This window comes from Cuculus canorus, chromosome 14 (genome assembly GCF_017976375.1).
Source record: "Cuculus canorus isolate bCucCan1 chromosome 14, bCucCan1.pri, whole genome shotgun sequence".
In the NCBI taxonomy this organism is placed as follows: domain Eukaryota; kingdom Metazoa; phylum Chordata; class Aves; order Cuculiformes; family Cuculidae; genus Cuculus; species Cuculus canorus.
The window spans coordinates 17,150,054-17,165,521 of record NC_071414.1 but is presented as its reverse complement, the minus strand read 5'-3'; the positions used below and the strand labels follow the sequence as shown (position 1 = coordinate 17,165,521).

At 44.5% G+C, this 15,468-nt stretch overlaps 1 protein-coding gene across 11 annotated transcripts in view; it reads left to right on the top strand.

Moving 5' to 3' along the window:
* LOC128853645 (uncharacterized) overlaps positions 1–15,230 on the top strand; it is a 60,150-nt gene extending 44,920 nt beyond the window's left edge. For 2 of the 11 annotated variants that reach the window (XR_008452280.1, XR_008452276.1), the window contains 5 exons: positions 5,336–6,388; positions 10,626–10,711; positions 12,517–12,664; positions 13,120–13,560; positions 14,443–15,230. Coding sequence is in view for 2 of the 11 variants with exons in the window: in XM_054079862.1 (XP_053935837.1) it covers positions 12,632–12,664; positions 13,120–13,560; positions 14,443–14,766 (798 nt within the window). In the remaining 9 variants the exon portion in view is untranslated. Of the gene's footprint in view, positions 1–3,765; positions 3,960–4,095; positions 4,276–5,105; positions 5,249–5,335; positions 6,389–7,908; positions 10,712–12,516; positions 12,665–13,119; positions 13,561–14,442 lie in introns of those variants that run through there. The other 9 variants (XR_008452282.1, XR_008452279.1, XR_008452278.1 and 6 more) reach the window with 9 other exon arrangements.
* Positions 15,231–15,468: the final 238 nt, after the last annotated feature.

Here is a 15,468-nt window from a genome sequence, read left to right as displayed (position 1 = left end):
GAAGCGGTGACATAAGTTGTTACACTGACTTGGGTAGAGACATGAGCACACCATGAGCTCCAGGAAGCCTGATGCTGCCAGCAAGTCTGGACCCTCAGGCTCTTGTGCTTTAAAGATGGACAGACTCTGCCCAGCAGGTCAGAAGGAGGTAGCAGGTTTTTCGCACTGCCTGCTTGGCGTACAACCCAGAGATCACAGCATCAGCCTTGGCAAGTTCCCCTTCAGGAGGAGAAATTGCGACATGCAGAACAGACAAGAACCAAAATGTTCCAACTCCACATTTGGCATGCTTTGTGGACATTTGCAGGACCTCACCCTTCTCACCAGCTGCTCAACTCTTTGAAAGGGTGAAAGAATGAGGGTGAAATATCTCCTCCCCGCATCTTTTGAAGCAGGGTCAGGAAGACAACGTTGATGCGTCTGGTGGCCTCTGACTCTGTATCCACGTCTCCTCTCAGCAGCAGACGTTTTAGATTCCTAGATGTCTATCTAGAAAATACATCTTCGTTAAAACTTCTAGAGTGTCCAGCAGTCAGCAGGGAAGATCTCTAGTTCCTAATGCCAGAGCGTAGGGAAATATGGGAACATGTCATCCCAAGCCACAAAATGTTTTAAGATCCCCTCAGAGACTGCAAAAAAGTAAAGCAGGAGAAGCGTGCGTCCCTGACCCTGCTGTGCTGGGAGCACTGGGGCTGTGGGGAAAGGATGATCCATGGTCCTTCCATAGAGGGATTACAGAGCACAGGGAAGGAAGTGATGTAACATCCCCAAAATCCCATCTACCCTGCTTAAACCCCTGCTTTTCACATACTTTTCTGAACATTTGCACCCCTTCATCTATTCATTATTTTTAGCAGCTAATGTTTTCTGAACACGAATGTCATCTCAGCTCTGTGCCCATAGTTCTTTCATTCTGGTCCCATAACCATTCTTTTATGGTTACGGCATATATTTTGATTTAGCTAAATTAGATTTCACTCTGTTGCCATCGACTGTCAGTCATGATGCTTTTGACTTTCCGTTGCAAAATGTGTGCAGGTTCGAGAGGCAGCAGAGTGAGATGATATCTGAAGCATGAATTAGACTTTTAATAGACAACAAAAATGCTGAGAAGATGGGGCAAATAAATTACTTCAGACATGTGGCCATAATTATTACATGCATTTAATTTCTATGTACATATACAGGGATTTTTAGGAGGCTGGTTGCTATGGTAACTTCTTTACTGCACGGTCCATATGTTGCTTCTGAAATTCTCCCTTAATGGAAAATTACACTCATGGACCCGGATGGCATTTGTAAATCTCCTGAAAAAGCAGCAATTTTCCTTTTCTTCCTAAATGTCATCAGCTGTGCAGTGGAAGGCTTTGAAGTTTGATTCTCCCCATTGTCAGTTCACCAAGGAAGAGACGTGAACTGCATCCAAAACTTCCCTTCTCTGCCTCGCCTTGCTGGAAGCCTGCCTCATAGCAAATGCCCTGACTTTTTCATGGGATGAGGTCAGAAAAAGTCATGTTAAAAAAAACCTCTCTCTCCAGGTGACAGCTGAAAGTTTAGGAAGTTAACAGAAGAGAAGATGTTGGGACTTCCAAGTCAATGTGAACTCAGTTCTCCGGATGTGAATGCATTTAGATTGAATCAAACCAGATGACTAAATGTGGGGTTTTTTTCCCTCTTCCTAGGGGGAAAAAAAAAAAAAAAAAAAGTTGTATTTTGCAGGTTGCAAAAGGTCTTTCATGAACACACATCAACACTGCAACTCTAGCACGGAAAGGCTGATGGTTTCAACAGTGCTTTCAGCAGGAGGTTTCATACCTCCCCTTTGGGACCAGGATGGAGAAGATGTGTTGAGTTCCTGACTGTGAAGCATACCTGGACCATGTCCACCCCCCAGTTTGCCAAAGCAAGTGACCTGCATTGCTCGCTCAGTTGTGCACATACCGTGATGTTGGAGCTCCTTGGAGCAGGCAGGTTGGCTGCAGCTCTCTGGCGTGGTGGTTCCATCCATTGATTTAGGAGGCCCCGCTTTCCCACGTTCTGCCTAAATAAGGGTGAAAGAAAAGCAGTAGTTCTGAATGCAGAATGCAAAGTGGTTCTAAAAATTGCTGTGGAGCAGAATTACTATCTTCCATGTAGCTTCATATGACACTGTTGTACAGAAATGAATGAAAGCTGGAAAGGAGAATAAGCTCAGGTCCAGGTGCATGCACAGCTGGAACAGTGTTCTTTCAGCTGCTGCACTGTGTTCTGCTCTTGGAGTGGACAGGGCAGCAAATTAAAGCCATCCATAGGCATAGTGGTACTTTCTGGTGTGGTTTTCATTGGTTTTTGAACGTTCAAACAGTTCTTTTAAGGTAGTGGCATCTACTCATCTACTGGGGTTGGGAAAAAAAAACAGGCAAACCCAACTACCGATACTGTTGCAATCAGTTGCGTTGCCTGGACTCTATTTGGATTGTAAGACAAGGGAAAAGAAATCCACAAAGAAAAACTTCAGCACTGGGGCTGATGAAGAAATTCCCTGAGCCAAAAGCCAGGCTGGACTGTCTGGTGTGTCTACTCATACTGTCCCTCGGTATTTCCTTGTTGCCATCATCATATGTGCACGTCCGTAAGATATGGATTTCTCTGAGGCGAGATTAAGGATGGATTTAACTCTGTGTATCTGAAGCTTACCAAAAACCCAAAGTCATTTAAATGTATCTTTTTAACCTTATTTTTCCCAGCAATTCTTATCAAAGGCTGTGGCTTGGAAGCAACTGCTTTTATAACTAAAGAGTCTGTGAATGCTGGCTTTTCAGAAACCTTTCTCTGCGTCTTACACAGCTGCACTTCTGTTTTACATTTGAAAGGTTTGACACCTTAGCGGTATAAAGTTATAGGTTTTATCCCTAAAACTTCCCGAATGCAGTTTCCATTATTAACACAATTGTGACAGCTATCGTTTGTTTATATTGCTTCACCTGGGGCACATAAACTTAAAGGACTGAAAATACCTCTATGCAATAAAAGAATTTTATATAATTGCTACCTCTTGCTGTAAGGGACAGCTGGCCTTTGAAAGTTGGGAACTCATTTACGTCATTGAAGTAAAATGTAAGCCTGGGGTTTAAATGACTGTAATTTATGTTTCTGAAGCTCAAAACACAAATACGGCTATCCAAAGGGCAAATACCTTTCCAAACAAACTCATACTCATAATTCAACTCCGAGAGGATGTATGGCCCCTTCCAGGAGGCCGTCCAACATTGCTGGTTTCTTTTGATACTTATTCTCTTGTCATCTCTGGTTTGTTATTCCCAATGTTAAATTTTCTATGGACAGCTGCCTAATTCAGTTTTAAATGTTTTTTTAATCTTCTGTGCTGTGCCATATCCATGTGCAGTCGTCGGGGATCCATCCCGAAGTGGCCACCTATTGTCACTGAGGGCTCTGACCGGTATAGGTATAATAGATGCAGCAGTGGCTCTGTGTCATCGAGGTCTCTCATCACAGAGAATGATTGCTTTCTTGTGGATGGACAAAAATCACCATCCTGAGAGCAGAGTAGCTAGAAATAACCCTGCAGTTCTTGCACTGAGCATTTTCTTCTCACTGTCTCTAAGCATTTGTCTGAACACCATTTATATACTTTGGGTTTAAGGCCCAGTTCCAAACAGCTGTGGCTTGTTTAGCTTTTTAAAATTTTTGTTGTTGCTGTTGGTTTTAATTTATATCATTGAAAATCTCTCTGGAATGGGCTGACACCAAAAATGTTTCTTCTAGCCCCTGGATGAAAACACCCACCCATGTCCATGCTTTTATGATTTGCAAATTTACCAACACTTATTATGGCATTGCAAAACAACAGTGACAAAAAGAAACTCAACCACAGCTCCCTCGGAGCAAATTCTGGGCTCAGAACTCTGCTGCAATCTTGCGAGCCCATCGTCACAGTGGAGCCTCCATCAATTCAGAAGGTATAGTTCGAAATCTCCATTCTGCTCTGATCACGCTCTGCCTTGGCTCCCTCCAACATTTGTCATTTGTTTTTAAAGTATATTCAGATGTATCTGTGACTTAAAAATAATTAATCTCATTTCCATATTCTTCAAGCATTCGGTTGTGCTGCCCAGGATAGCTCAGTGGAGAAGAGCAAATGGCAGATTTCCTTTCCTTAAAGCACCTCTTGGGCAAAAATGAACACAACTTTGAACACAGCTAAAAGGAAGGTGGATATTCAGGTCCTGCTGTACCTGCCCTCCTTGCAAGGATGACCACACGTGTGCCAAGAAGGTGAGGACACAGCCCAGTGGGTGTCCTGCTGATCCGCATCATGTGCTTTCCATCTCCTGGGGTCCAGGAGGGTGGTGAGGCTGCAGATGGGTACATCCTCCGTGCATATTATTGGAGTGTTGTTTAACGTCTTAGCCTGGTGTGTGGGAACGCGGCTCGCTGGGACCTGTGTTAGGTGCTGTGGGATAAAATATCCCTTTTCCATAGAGGTTTCCCCTCAACATGGGGAAACACGAGCGCGTACACGAGGAGGAGGTGAGGCAGGAGGGGATCCTGGCTGTGCCGTGAGCTCTCAGCAGTCTATAGGCTCACCCTTGCTTACAGCTTATTTTTCCCTGAGAATCTTAGAGTGGAAGTATTGTATAGGGAATTAAGGAAAAACACAGAAGTGGCTTTAGAAAATGTGTTTGGAGTACTGCTCCCGAGCGAGAAGAGGAACCTGAAAGCAAGCCCAGTCCTTCCTTCCCAGCACAAGTGCAGCCCCCCGGCCTCCGGGATGTGCTGTCATGTGCCGGGAATGTGCTTCCTGGACACGCTGCATCCACCTTGTCCACTTGCCCATCCTGCTGGGACTGCTTCCCTCGCTCCTCTGACCGAGCCCGCTCTGCAGGGAGGCACAGCCTCTCCTTGGGGACTGCGGAAGGCACAGAAGGACCAATCCCAAAGGATTACTCAGTTTTTGGAGGAGCACAGCTGTTTGCAGCTGCTGCTGCAGTAAATAGTGAGCATGGATGGGACACCGGTGTTAAAAACCCACAGCATGAGACAATCTCAGACTGCACTGAGGGCAGTTGTGGACCGGTTTTCCAGCTGTACTGACGAAAGTTTGCCAGAGGCAAATGAGCTGAAGCCTGAGTAAATGCAAAGCTGGAAGACTGCCGCACCCATGAATCACTCCCTGATAGGAAACAGTCAGAGACACCAAAATAAGAATATATTCCCTAAAATAAACTGCATGGTCAATCAGATGAGGGTATGAACCGTTTGCTGCCCTGTGTGCTTGGAGGTGGCGGTGGGAATGGCAACTAAACAGTGGTTTGTTTTCTTCCTTCTTTTTCAGCGCTGGACGTCACAGGAGGCAGTGGGAATTCACAATGTTTATAAGAGGACACTGTAATAAGAAGGTTTGCTGTCAAGCAGGGGCTCACCCGTTCCTGCGGACTAACTGATGGAGATGACTGCCGTGTTCAGAACTGCTCTCAGGGTCCAGGCAACTCTTTCCAGCCCTACCTCTGTGTCACAGGTACCTTTTCTTCTCCTCTACCTACTCAGAAACAGCTGCAGATACTGAGATTTTAAAGCCTAGTCCTCAAGATCTGTCATGGCTGAAATGTCTATAAACACCTTGAGTCTCTTTAGAGATCGCTGTGCTTGCCAAACTCTGCAGCTTTCTAGTATGTCTCATTATACGTGGTGCTTTCCTCCCTCCTGCAGACTGTGATTATGTGAGAACTGCAGGAAAAGTAAGTTTAAAGACTTCAGTACATCCTCAATGCCTACATTGAAAGAGTAGATGAAGAAACTCTAATTAAAAAGCTGAAATAGTATTTAAGATAGCCTCAAGATGTGGAGCCTGTCTGCAGCTTTTTTTTTTTCCAGCACTGGCAGTTATCAATACTTAAATATTATCAGAAAAGGGGTATTTTTCCTTATTTTTAATATTACTAACAGATTACAGATCACTAAGTTGGAATCTGCTATTACTTACCATAGTCTGTTTTATGGCTGAAATAAATCTGACTTAGAAAACAGAAAAAAAAATCAGAAAAACTAGTGGCATGGTTTGCCAAAGCCTTGTTGGCTGAAATAGTTTGCTTATAGAAGTCAAATTTTGTTTTCAAATATCGCACAGCTGACTGAAGTGTGTCTGTGTCCACTAAAATAGATCCAGGCTATCGATCAGCAGATATCTTCTGTGTGTTTTAACAGGATGACAAGGTATGTGATCTTGAAGAGCTCCGAGGATATACAGGACACAAAGCTTTCCTGGATGCTGACTATAACAGACATTGTGTTTTCTCTTCCTTTTCCAGGCTGGGTCTCACACAGCGTGGTTTGGGGTTGCAGAGCTGCATAGCGTCATCCCTCACAGGAACGTTCTCCTAACCGATAGGTACTACATCCAGGTGTATCTACGTAAGGGTTGCCATTAGGATTAGGAATTTTGAAGCAATATTCCAGTCATCTCCACTGAGAGCAGTTCAGATTGCAGCACCTGAACTGGATGGCTTTTGGAGAACACAAGACCCGATGATGTGCTCCAGCTCACCTACATGCATGGGCCAGTGATGATCACAAAGTACCAGGACCGATCTCCCCTAGAAACACCTAGTGTGGACATCCAGTTCTCCGATCTGCTTGCTGAAGCTAATGCAGATGTAGTCACCCTCTGCCCACAAATACGCTCATACAGCCGTAGCCGTGGTGATCCAGTTCACCTTTCTAGAGTGAGGTTATTACAGTCAATACCAAACAAGAAGAGGCACTTATCATTTTAGGGACTTTCCACCATTTCTCTTCCCATGTCCTCTCTCCTCCCCACAGGTGTATACTTGAGAGAGTCACTTTTCTCCAGGGAAAGAACCCGATCGCATGGCAGACAGGAATGCTGACCCACTTGCCTTCTGCTGCGAGCATCCATCAAACCCTGCCTTTGCGTCCCCTGGAGTCTTAATTTTCCTCTTGACAGCAAAGACAAATGACTCCCCCAGGGCTGTTTGCTCATGTCTACTCAAGGTTTCAGTGATGTTTCTTGAAGATGACCCATTTTTTAAACACACAATGCGTTCTCTTTCTGCTGCCACGTACCAGTGTGAAGGCAGAGATGCGTTTGTTTCAAGAAAACCTTATGGTGCCAATCCCCCACACATCCTCCCTCTCTGCTTTAGGTTTCATCTGTTTCCTCGATGTTTCAAGCTGTACTTTTACCCCCATCTGGGCTTGCCTGACACAGATATGGTGATACCTCATTTGAGATGGAATAACAAAACCCAAATATATTTTCCAGTATTTTTCCAATCAACCACAAGTTTTTTTCCAATTCACTGTGAAATCTGTTTTATTTTTTTTTCTGTAAGGCTTCCCCAACACCATGCCACCAAATTCCAAATGGTGAGATTATTTCCCACAGGAAGAAATTCCCATTTCTCTAGGATTATTCTACTCTCTTTCACCACTGCTGAGACTTTGGGAGTCCACAATTTAAGAGGATTGGAGCCTCTTAAATGCTGATGTTTGAATCATCAGCCTGAAAGAAAGGAGTAGGTCTTGTGTTATTTAGGACAATGGTTTCACAAGTTCATCTCTCTCAAATTAATTGGTTTTATTTTTTTAATAGATTTTAAGATCTCTTTGTTTGTTTGTTTCCTTATTTCTAAGATATTTATGGGAACCACAGCCACATTTATGTGTCTTGAAGACACTTTCTTTCCCAGCAACGTCACCCAGGAGCAGAGTGAAGCAATGGGCACCCACTGGCCACACACTCAGCTGCTCGCGGGTCTGTCCTCTGTGAAACAGTGCCTTGAAAACAGTTCTTCTCTCCAGCCACATCAAATGAACCTGAACTCTGAGTGCCACAAGCTCACTGCAGACCTGGGAAGGCAGGCTGACAACAGAAGGAAGCAGGAAACAAGGACAAAGCAACTTCAGTTCCCCAGCTTTCTAATTTTGGAGAGCCTGCCTTTGCAATACAGATTTTTATATCCTTGGCAAAAATGTCCTTCCTTTTATTTCCCCCCTCTTAGAAAACACAAACGCACCCTGCAGTACCGTACACAGGGCAGCCTGGTCTTGCACTGGGAAACACCAGACACCCTTATTTGCAAGGAAGGCTGCCAGCCCTGGCTACGATTAAACGCCCAGAAAAATGAAGGGACTCTCTAACCAGATTCATCTGGGTGTTGAAAGAGATAAGAGGGTGATTGCCAATTTCCAGTTTCCCTTGGCACGAGGATTTTCCAATCAGCCAGGACACTCTGAGGATGGGAAACGGCACTGGACCACCTGCGTGCTGGCTGTGCTCGGGGATCGGCGAGTTCCTCCAAGCACCAGCATTTCCAAACAGAGCAGAGCAGCTCTGAGGTTACACAAAGTCTTTTTGATCTCGCCTCGGTGACCCCAGAGCTACAAATGCTGCTGTGGGACCTTCTTCTGCACTGGAATGAGTTCCTTGTTCACAGGAAAACCAGGCATGCTACAACACAAACCCTCTTTGGCTATTGAATGCAATAATCACATACTGGATAGCTGTGAGTTACTGTGCGAAGGGAAAAGGTCTTTCTTAAACCCACCGCTTTGTCCTTTTACCATTTGTAGATGTGGCTGCTTAATATATATAATGAATAATTTAAACAATCTGCATGCCATAACATGCCCTCAAATATTTAGTTGAGTGTCCCCAAATTTGTTTTGCGTGTTTATCCTTCCACTCGTTAGAAACGTAAATGTTCTTTGGCTTCACCCTGTGCCTTTCAGCATTATTTTATGGAAATTCCAATTTCCTGTCTTGAAAGAAACGCTGATGATAATGAGAGGCTTGGAGCTTTTCAAACAAGAAAAGCAGTTCGAGTCAATTCTGCATTTTGTTCTTAATCAAAACTAGTTGTGTGCATTTGCATTAACAATGAGCTCAGCTCACAATGCTCCATATGGGCTTGGCTGCTGGCATTCACCGAAGGGCAGGAGCCTCTGAAAAAGCTCCCTGGTTTTCAAAGATTTAGGGATGACCTTGCAAAAGTGTCATTTGTCACTGCCTTGTCCAGAATTGCTAGAAAAATCCCTGGAAACACGCAATGGAATTGCAGAGCCCAGTTCTTGCATTGCCGAAGAGGTACAACACCAATTACCTACAGAGAGACAGTGGGGAATAACAAAACGGAAGCTTTTTATGAAGCCTCAAGTGATTTTTTTTCAAGATGCTCTATCTGGCCATTGGTCTTCCATTTCAGATGTTACTCATTTTTCAGGCACACTATTTCAACTCGCTTTATACCAAGTCTAGCATAAATATGAATGCAAACAAGCTACGGTCCATTAATCTGGACACCTATTTGCAATTCTAAAGCGTTTAAAACACTTGGAAACAGGCCACAAACTTTTGCTGTTCTGCAGTTCAGACCTGATCTCACAGAACTCGCTTCATGCTAATTCCAGTCGAGTTACACCCAGGAGGGGGTATCCATAGGCATGGAGTTTTAGGACCAGGTGCCCATTTTTGAGCCCATTAATAGCACCCAGAAGGGCTGCGGTGCACAGACTTTGCAGGTCTGTTCTGCAGAGCACGAACAATTAGGAGAAATAGGGACGGCGAGTTGCACAGGCATCCCTTGACACACTGTCTTGAGTGGCTGGACAAGTTCTGCTCTGAAAGGATTTATTTCCACTCATTTTGGTCTTGTGGCTGTGAGAGGCTTGCAAAACCTTTCACCTTCTTTCCCCGGAGTCATATATATTTTATGAGAAATCTAAGAATTACCTCTTATTAAAATGGGGATAGTGTAATTACCAATAAAAAGCAGATGTTATGGCGTGACTAATGCTTGAAAAAGCGTACGTAGCAGCTCGACATACCGGCATATCCAAGCTTTTCAGTAAGATAATAAAAGTTGTCTTTGTTGAAACTAACTGGCCGGGTTGCTGAGGTCTGAAGTTGCAGGGAAATCATTACAGAAAATGCTGAAAGGCTCCATGAAAGGGCAGCTTTGCTCCCACCAGTCTCGGCAGCAAAATGCAACTCCAGAAGGCTGAAATGAAAAACCCACAGCCCCGTTCACCTTGACACATTCTGAGGTGCCTGGAAAGGTGTCCTGCTCGTCGTGCTGAGAGCATCCTTCCCCTACAACCCGTAATGAGCCATAATTAGTGAACTCCCTGACACCTCCGGCACCTCCCAGGGGGTCCATAACCCACCTGCAATAGTCAAGATCATTCCCTTGGATCAGCCCCAAGTATTTTGGCAAGGCGTATCTGGAGCAATCCGCGTAGGCTGACTTTTGAAACAGGAATGTGCAAACTTCATGTAAATGGAGTTGTTCAGATCTGCTCAAGCAGTCCCGGGGTTCAGAAACTTCGACTACGCTCACAAATTCCTCTCCTTTCCTTCCCGGCAAATTGCATTTATTGCTTTTTGCCACGAAAGCATCTTTAAAGTAAGACTCGGTTCACAAAAGAGCATTTGCAACTTGGAAAGAGGGTCTGGTCTTCTTGGTGTGGGTATGAATTGGGGGGCGTAGGGAGGATCTGCAGCTTGCCCGGGGGAGGCTGTGGGGGCAGCAGGAGCTGGGGGTCCAGGACATCGCAGCAGCCAAGGGCTGGTGCTCACTCCTGCCTTCTCCTACCTTAAATACCAGGTCTTTCACTCCTCCTCTGACCCAATCCCCGTGGCTCACCCAAAGCCCGGTGCACTGGAGCCAGCAGAGACCTCCCCATCTTTTCGGTAAGACTCTCCCACACTCTATCATTATTTCCTCTGCACATAAATGCCATATCTCAATTAAACAACAAAAAAAAAAGTATCCAAATCCTCAGCCTCTTCTTGGCCCTGCAGGAGTGTCAGCTCACTGAAGAAGCGTCCTGCAACGTGCTAGCGTTCGCTGCAGGCTGGAGTGTTTTATTTTGTACCAGCGTTAGCTCTGTTGTTTTGTGAAATGAAACTAAGACATATGCATAAGCAGCCTTGACAGCAATTAGTTCTGGCAGAATCTTTGTGGTAATGAATTCCAATGAAGCCGGGGTTTTGGGTGCCTGAACACTTCATTAGCCGCTGGTACATCGTACTGATGCAGTTGAGAAATCACAGTATAATAAACCACTTTTTACTGCGGGCAGCAACCAGGATAATAAATGGGATGAATAATAATATAGTCCATTCAAAATCCTGTGCTTTAGAGCTCCAGAATTTCAGTAAATAGATCAAATACTATGCAGGAATGAATCTCATTCTGAATTTCTCCTGGATATTTATGAGCATTTTTAATGTACTGTCAGAGGAGCTGCTCCACTCTATTATACTTGCACGGGTACATACGTGTGGATGCACTCATAAGAAAAATTATTCATCATTTAGGAAAAAATATGTTAAACCTGAATGGAGAAAAATAGATAACTACTTCAATGTGAAAGAAGTCTCTGTTTCTGTATATTTACCAGCTATATTATTTTTAATGTATGCAAATACATTGTTTTGAAAACACTTTAAAAGGCACAACTGAGGCATTCCCATGTGTTTTTCTGTGTTTGTAAACCAGAGAGAGACACATTAGTCTGTCACAGTAAAGCAGAATTTCTACTTATCGCTCCCCTTGCATCATTGTTATGAAAATGAATGCGGATTCTATTTCTGATTAAATGTATCCTTTTGAATGTCACTTGGGTTGCTGGTTGCTTGGTTGGGAGTCCATCAGACTCTCCTGTGCCAGTAAAGAACAAGGAGGAAGGGGGGGGGGGGCTGGTTTATTGGGACTTAGTAGTTCGTTACCTCACTGACAGGGATAAAAGCAACTGATGCTTCTTTAAAATGAAGCCAGGCCACCCGTGAGCATCCAGTAAATCCAGAATCGCCACAAGATGACTGGGGAGGAGGAAGGGGGTGGCTCTGCCCAGCAGGGACCTGGGGGTGGGGTGTCCCCCCATTGTGATGCTGCCCTGGGACCCCATCACCAAGGCAATGGGGCAGATGCAGGAGGACACTCTCCCCGCTGACTTTCCCTTCTCAGATGCTTCTTGGGTACCTGATAACTAAAAAATATCCTTTTTCTCACCCTGGGGAACAGATGGGTGGCAGTGACGTTACCTGATGTGTCGATTCAGGCCCATTCGAATGAGATATTTGTGAGATATGCTAAAAATGCAAAAAACCTTCGAGGCAGCTCTTTTGATAAAAGCAGAGGAAAGTCACTGTGGATGGGGAAATAACAGCACCAGAGCAGGAAACAGCTGAGGGGCAGAAAATTCTTCTTGTAGCAAAATATTTGTGCATATTTATCTGTACGAGCAAGATGGCCTTTTCTAATGGAATAGTGTCTTCTAGTAGTGGTGATCTGATAAATTAACTTTTCAAACAAAGACAGAGAGAAACCTGGAGCTGACGTGAAACATCAAATCTTTTAAAGACTTGAACTGCACACAGCAATTTTGTGTGAGGGAAAACTCCAAAAGAAAATATCTGGAGGAGAAGAGGGTTATATAGAATTTTTTTTTTTTTCAGACTCTACCCAAATTCTAATGCTCTTCCATTTCCAGAATGCTCACAAACACCGCTGATCTACCAAGAGTTTCAGGAGGCCGTAAATCTCCCTGAATAGCCCAAGCCTGTGGGAGTCCCATTCCTTTGGCCTGGAATCCACCAAGTGAGCTCATGAAATCAGATGCAAGTTTAACCTCAAATCAGGTACAAATACTGTCTCTGCAGGCCATGCTTTCATACAGTGCCAAACAGTAGTCAGTAAAAAAAACCCCAAATAACAGTGCATGGAGGCTGGGTTTTTATTTCTGAAGGTTAGTTATTGCTGCTTTTCGTCAACACAGGGAAAACACGAAATATATTTTTCCTGTTTGAACTCCTGAAGACTGCTTGAAAGTATAGGAACTAACTTAGTATTTAAATTTAATTGAAAACCCTACATGGAAAACTGTTTCAAGACTCAAAAAGAGAGACATGAAAGATAATGTCAATCCCTTGCAATCCTGTCTTCTAATTGGCCTCATTATCTCTTTGCGGCAGCCGAAGTGCTGTGCTCTGGTGGATAGCAGAACTGATTAATATCAGTGATCGATTTTGGTAGTGGCTCTTGCCCATCAATAGCGTAATTTTATCATAATTGATCAAATACTATTTTTTTTCAGGAACTTCCAAGAGATCTGGAGACAAAGGATGAAAACACTCCCCCATCATCCAGCTCAGGAGTCTTGGAGCATATCCTGCTGACCAGGAATAAGGCTGAAGACTTGAAAACCAAACTCCTGCTTTGCAATGACCAGTCCTTCACAGATTGCCTGGAGTTTGGTCTTGGGCACCTGCCCTGCTACAGAACATCTCATGTCTTTACCAGCCCATCTGCCCTTGCTGCATTGCACACCAGCACAGAAACAGAAGAAAGCTTCAGCGAAGGCAAGGTTAACGCTAAGCAGGATGAGAAACTGAGACGTTCAGCCATCTCCACAGGATATTTTCCATGTTATAGAACACATGAAAAGCTTCTTGGCCAGCCACTCTCAAATGGATTAAATACGGAGAGAAAAAAGCCTGATAGTAGTGAGAAAGATGAAAGCGAAGATGTTGAGATGGTAAGTTGCAAGGGCAATTGCTAAATTGCTCTCCAAGATCACAGAGTCAGGAAATGCTCCTTTCTCCGTGAGTGGGAGCATGAACCCCACCAGCCTCAGCACCTCCTGCTTGCGCTGGGGCTTTGCTGGCCTTTCTCGTGGCACCAGTGTTGTAGCTGAACCAGATGGGAAAACGTTCTTTCCCCAAGTGTTGCTATCACACTTCCCTTTAGTTCAGATCATGCACTAAAAATGCTGAATTTGTGCAGGCAGTGCCTTTGCTTGAACATATACTTTCAGAGCAGAGACACAACCAGGAAAAAAACCCAAAATAAGCCAAAGGCAAGAGTGGGAGCCCTTGCGGCTGCCTTCAGGTGTGTGGTGGGACGTCCCCCATCTGAGTGAGGCGTCTCACCTCTCTCTATCATGTAGGCTGTCTCTTTGGAGTGCTTGTCACCCTGCACAGACTGGTTCAAAGTCTACATGGTTAAATTGGGTTAAATATCTGAAAATTAGGCGAGGTGAGACTTGCTTTTAATGTTTCTGAGAGGGGCAGGAAGGGAGGAAGAGAGGTGGGCACAGCTCACTCTATACTATTCCCCCAAACCAGGCCCTGAAGAACAAAGTGATGGATTGTGCTGTGAAAATATAACGCAGGAGCAGAGCTGTCTGCAGGGAGGAGATACCTGAGGCAGAGCTGGCAAAGCCCCCATCCCTTGAAAAAACGCTGTAGACCCCAGGCGACTCCTGCTGTGATGGGACACTGTTGGCTCTGGATGAGAAGTCTCCCACCACTGGGGGAAACTGCAGTGTCCCCAAAGGCAGTGCAGTTTCAAATGAGTCATTGCTGCTTTTTCATGCATTTGAGACCTTAGCTCTTGGTCCTGCTCTTTTTTTTTTCAGACCGCCCCATCATGTTTGGAGTTCGACAATACTGCAGTTTGTTCTACCACTGATAAAGAGCCACCAGCCCACCAGCTCCCACGAGACAGCACCTCTGGAGACCGCCTGTCCATGATCTCCTCCCCCAGTGCGCCACCAGTTCTGAATCAGCCCTTTCCCTCCAGCGAGGACTTCTCTCGCTCCAGGACAGAGGGAGAGCTCTGCATTGGACCAACTCTAGAGAACAAGTTCTTCACTGGGATAGAATGTTTAGAGAACAAAGAAGAAGGACAAAGGGGACAAACAGGTATTTGGAGTCTCCTTGACTGCTGCTTGATGTGTTGAGAACAAAGCAGGGGGGATGAGTAAATGCACATATGAACAAGAAGCCCTTGAAATCTACAACAACACAGAAATCTGCATGAGTATGGAGTAATAGTCATCTCCTCAAACACAACAAGAAGTGATAACCTGGACTGTGTAATGACAGCAGAAAGCAAAATGACTGATTTGGGGGAATTCAGATAAACTCGCTCTGGAAACCATCCTGAAGGAGGAGGGTGGGGAAGAGAACTGTTTTTCTGTGGCTAATCCCAAAGGCTAGATGCTCACTTGAGGGATGTGCAGCTATGGGGAAAAAAAAGAGAATTATTTCAATCTAAGCTGCTTGGAGGAATTAAGCAGAGACCTAATTTCCAGTAGGGATTGGGAAACACATTTCCTTTCCCCTCTGCTACAATCCTTCCATTGTATTAATGGCATCTGTTAGACCTGGTTTCTGTGCACAACAGTCATACACAGGAGGAAAAAAAAACACATTTCTATTTAAATTCTTTGTCAATAAAATTTTTTGAACACATTTCCATTATGTCTGTCTTCATTTCACTTGCACAGTCAGTAATGAAAATAGTCCTGATTACTTTAATATGTGCAGCTCTAAGCTTCTATAAAATATCAGTTTTGACTCTGGAAAACTGGGCAACAGCATCCAGGAACAACTTGGCTGTGGTGAATCTTGACCGATTTACACCAGACAAGCATCTGACC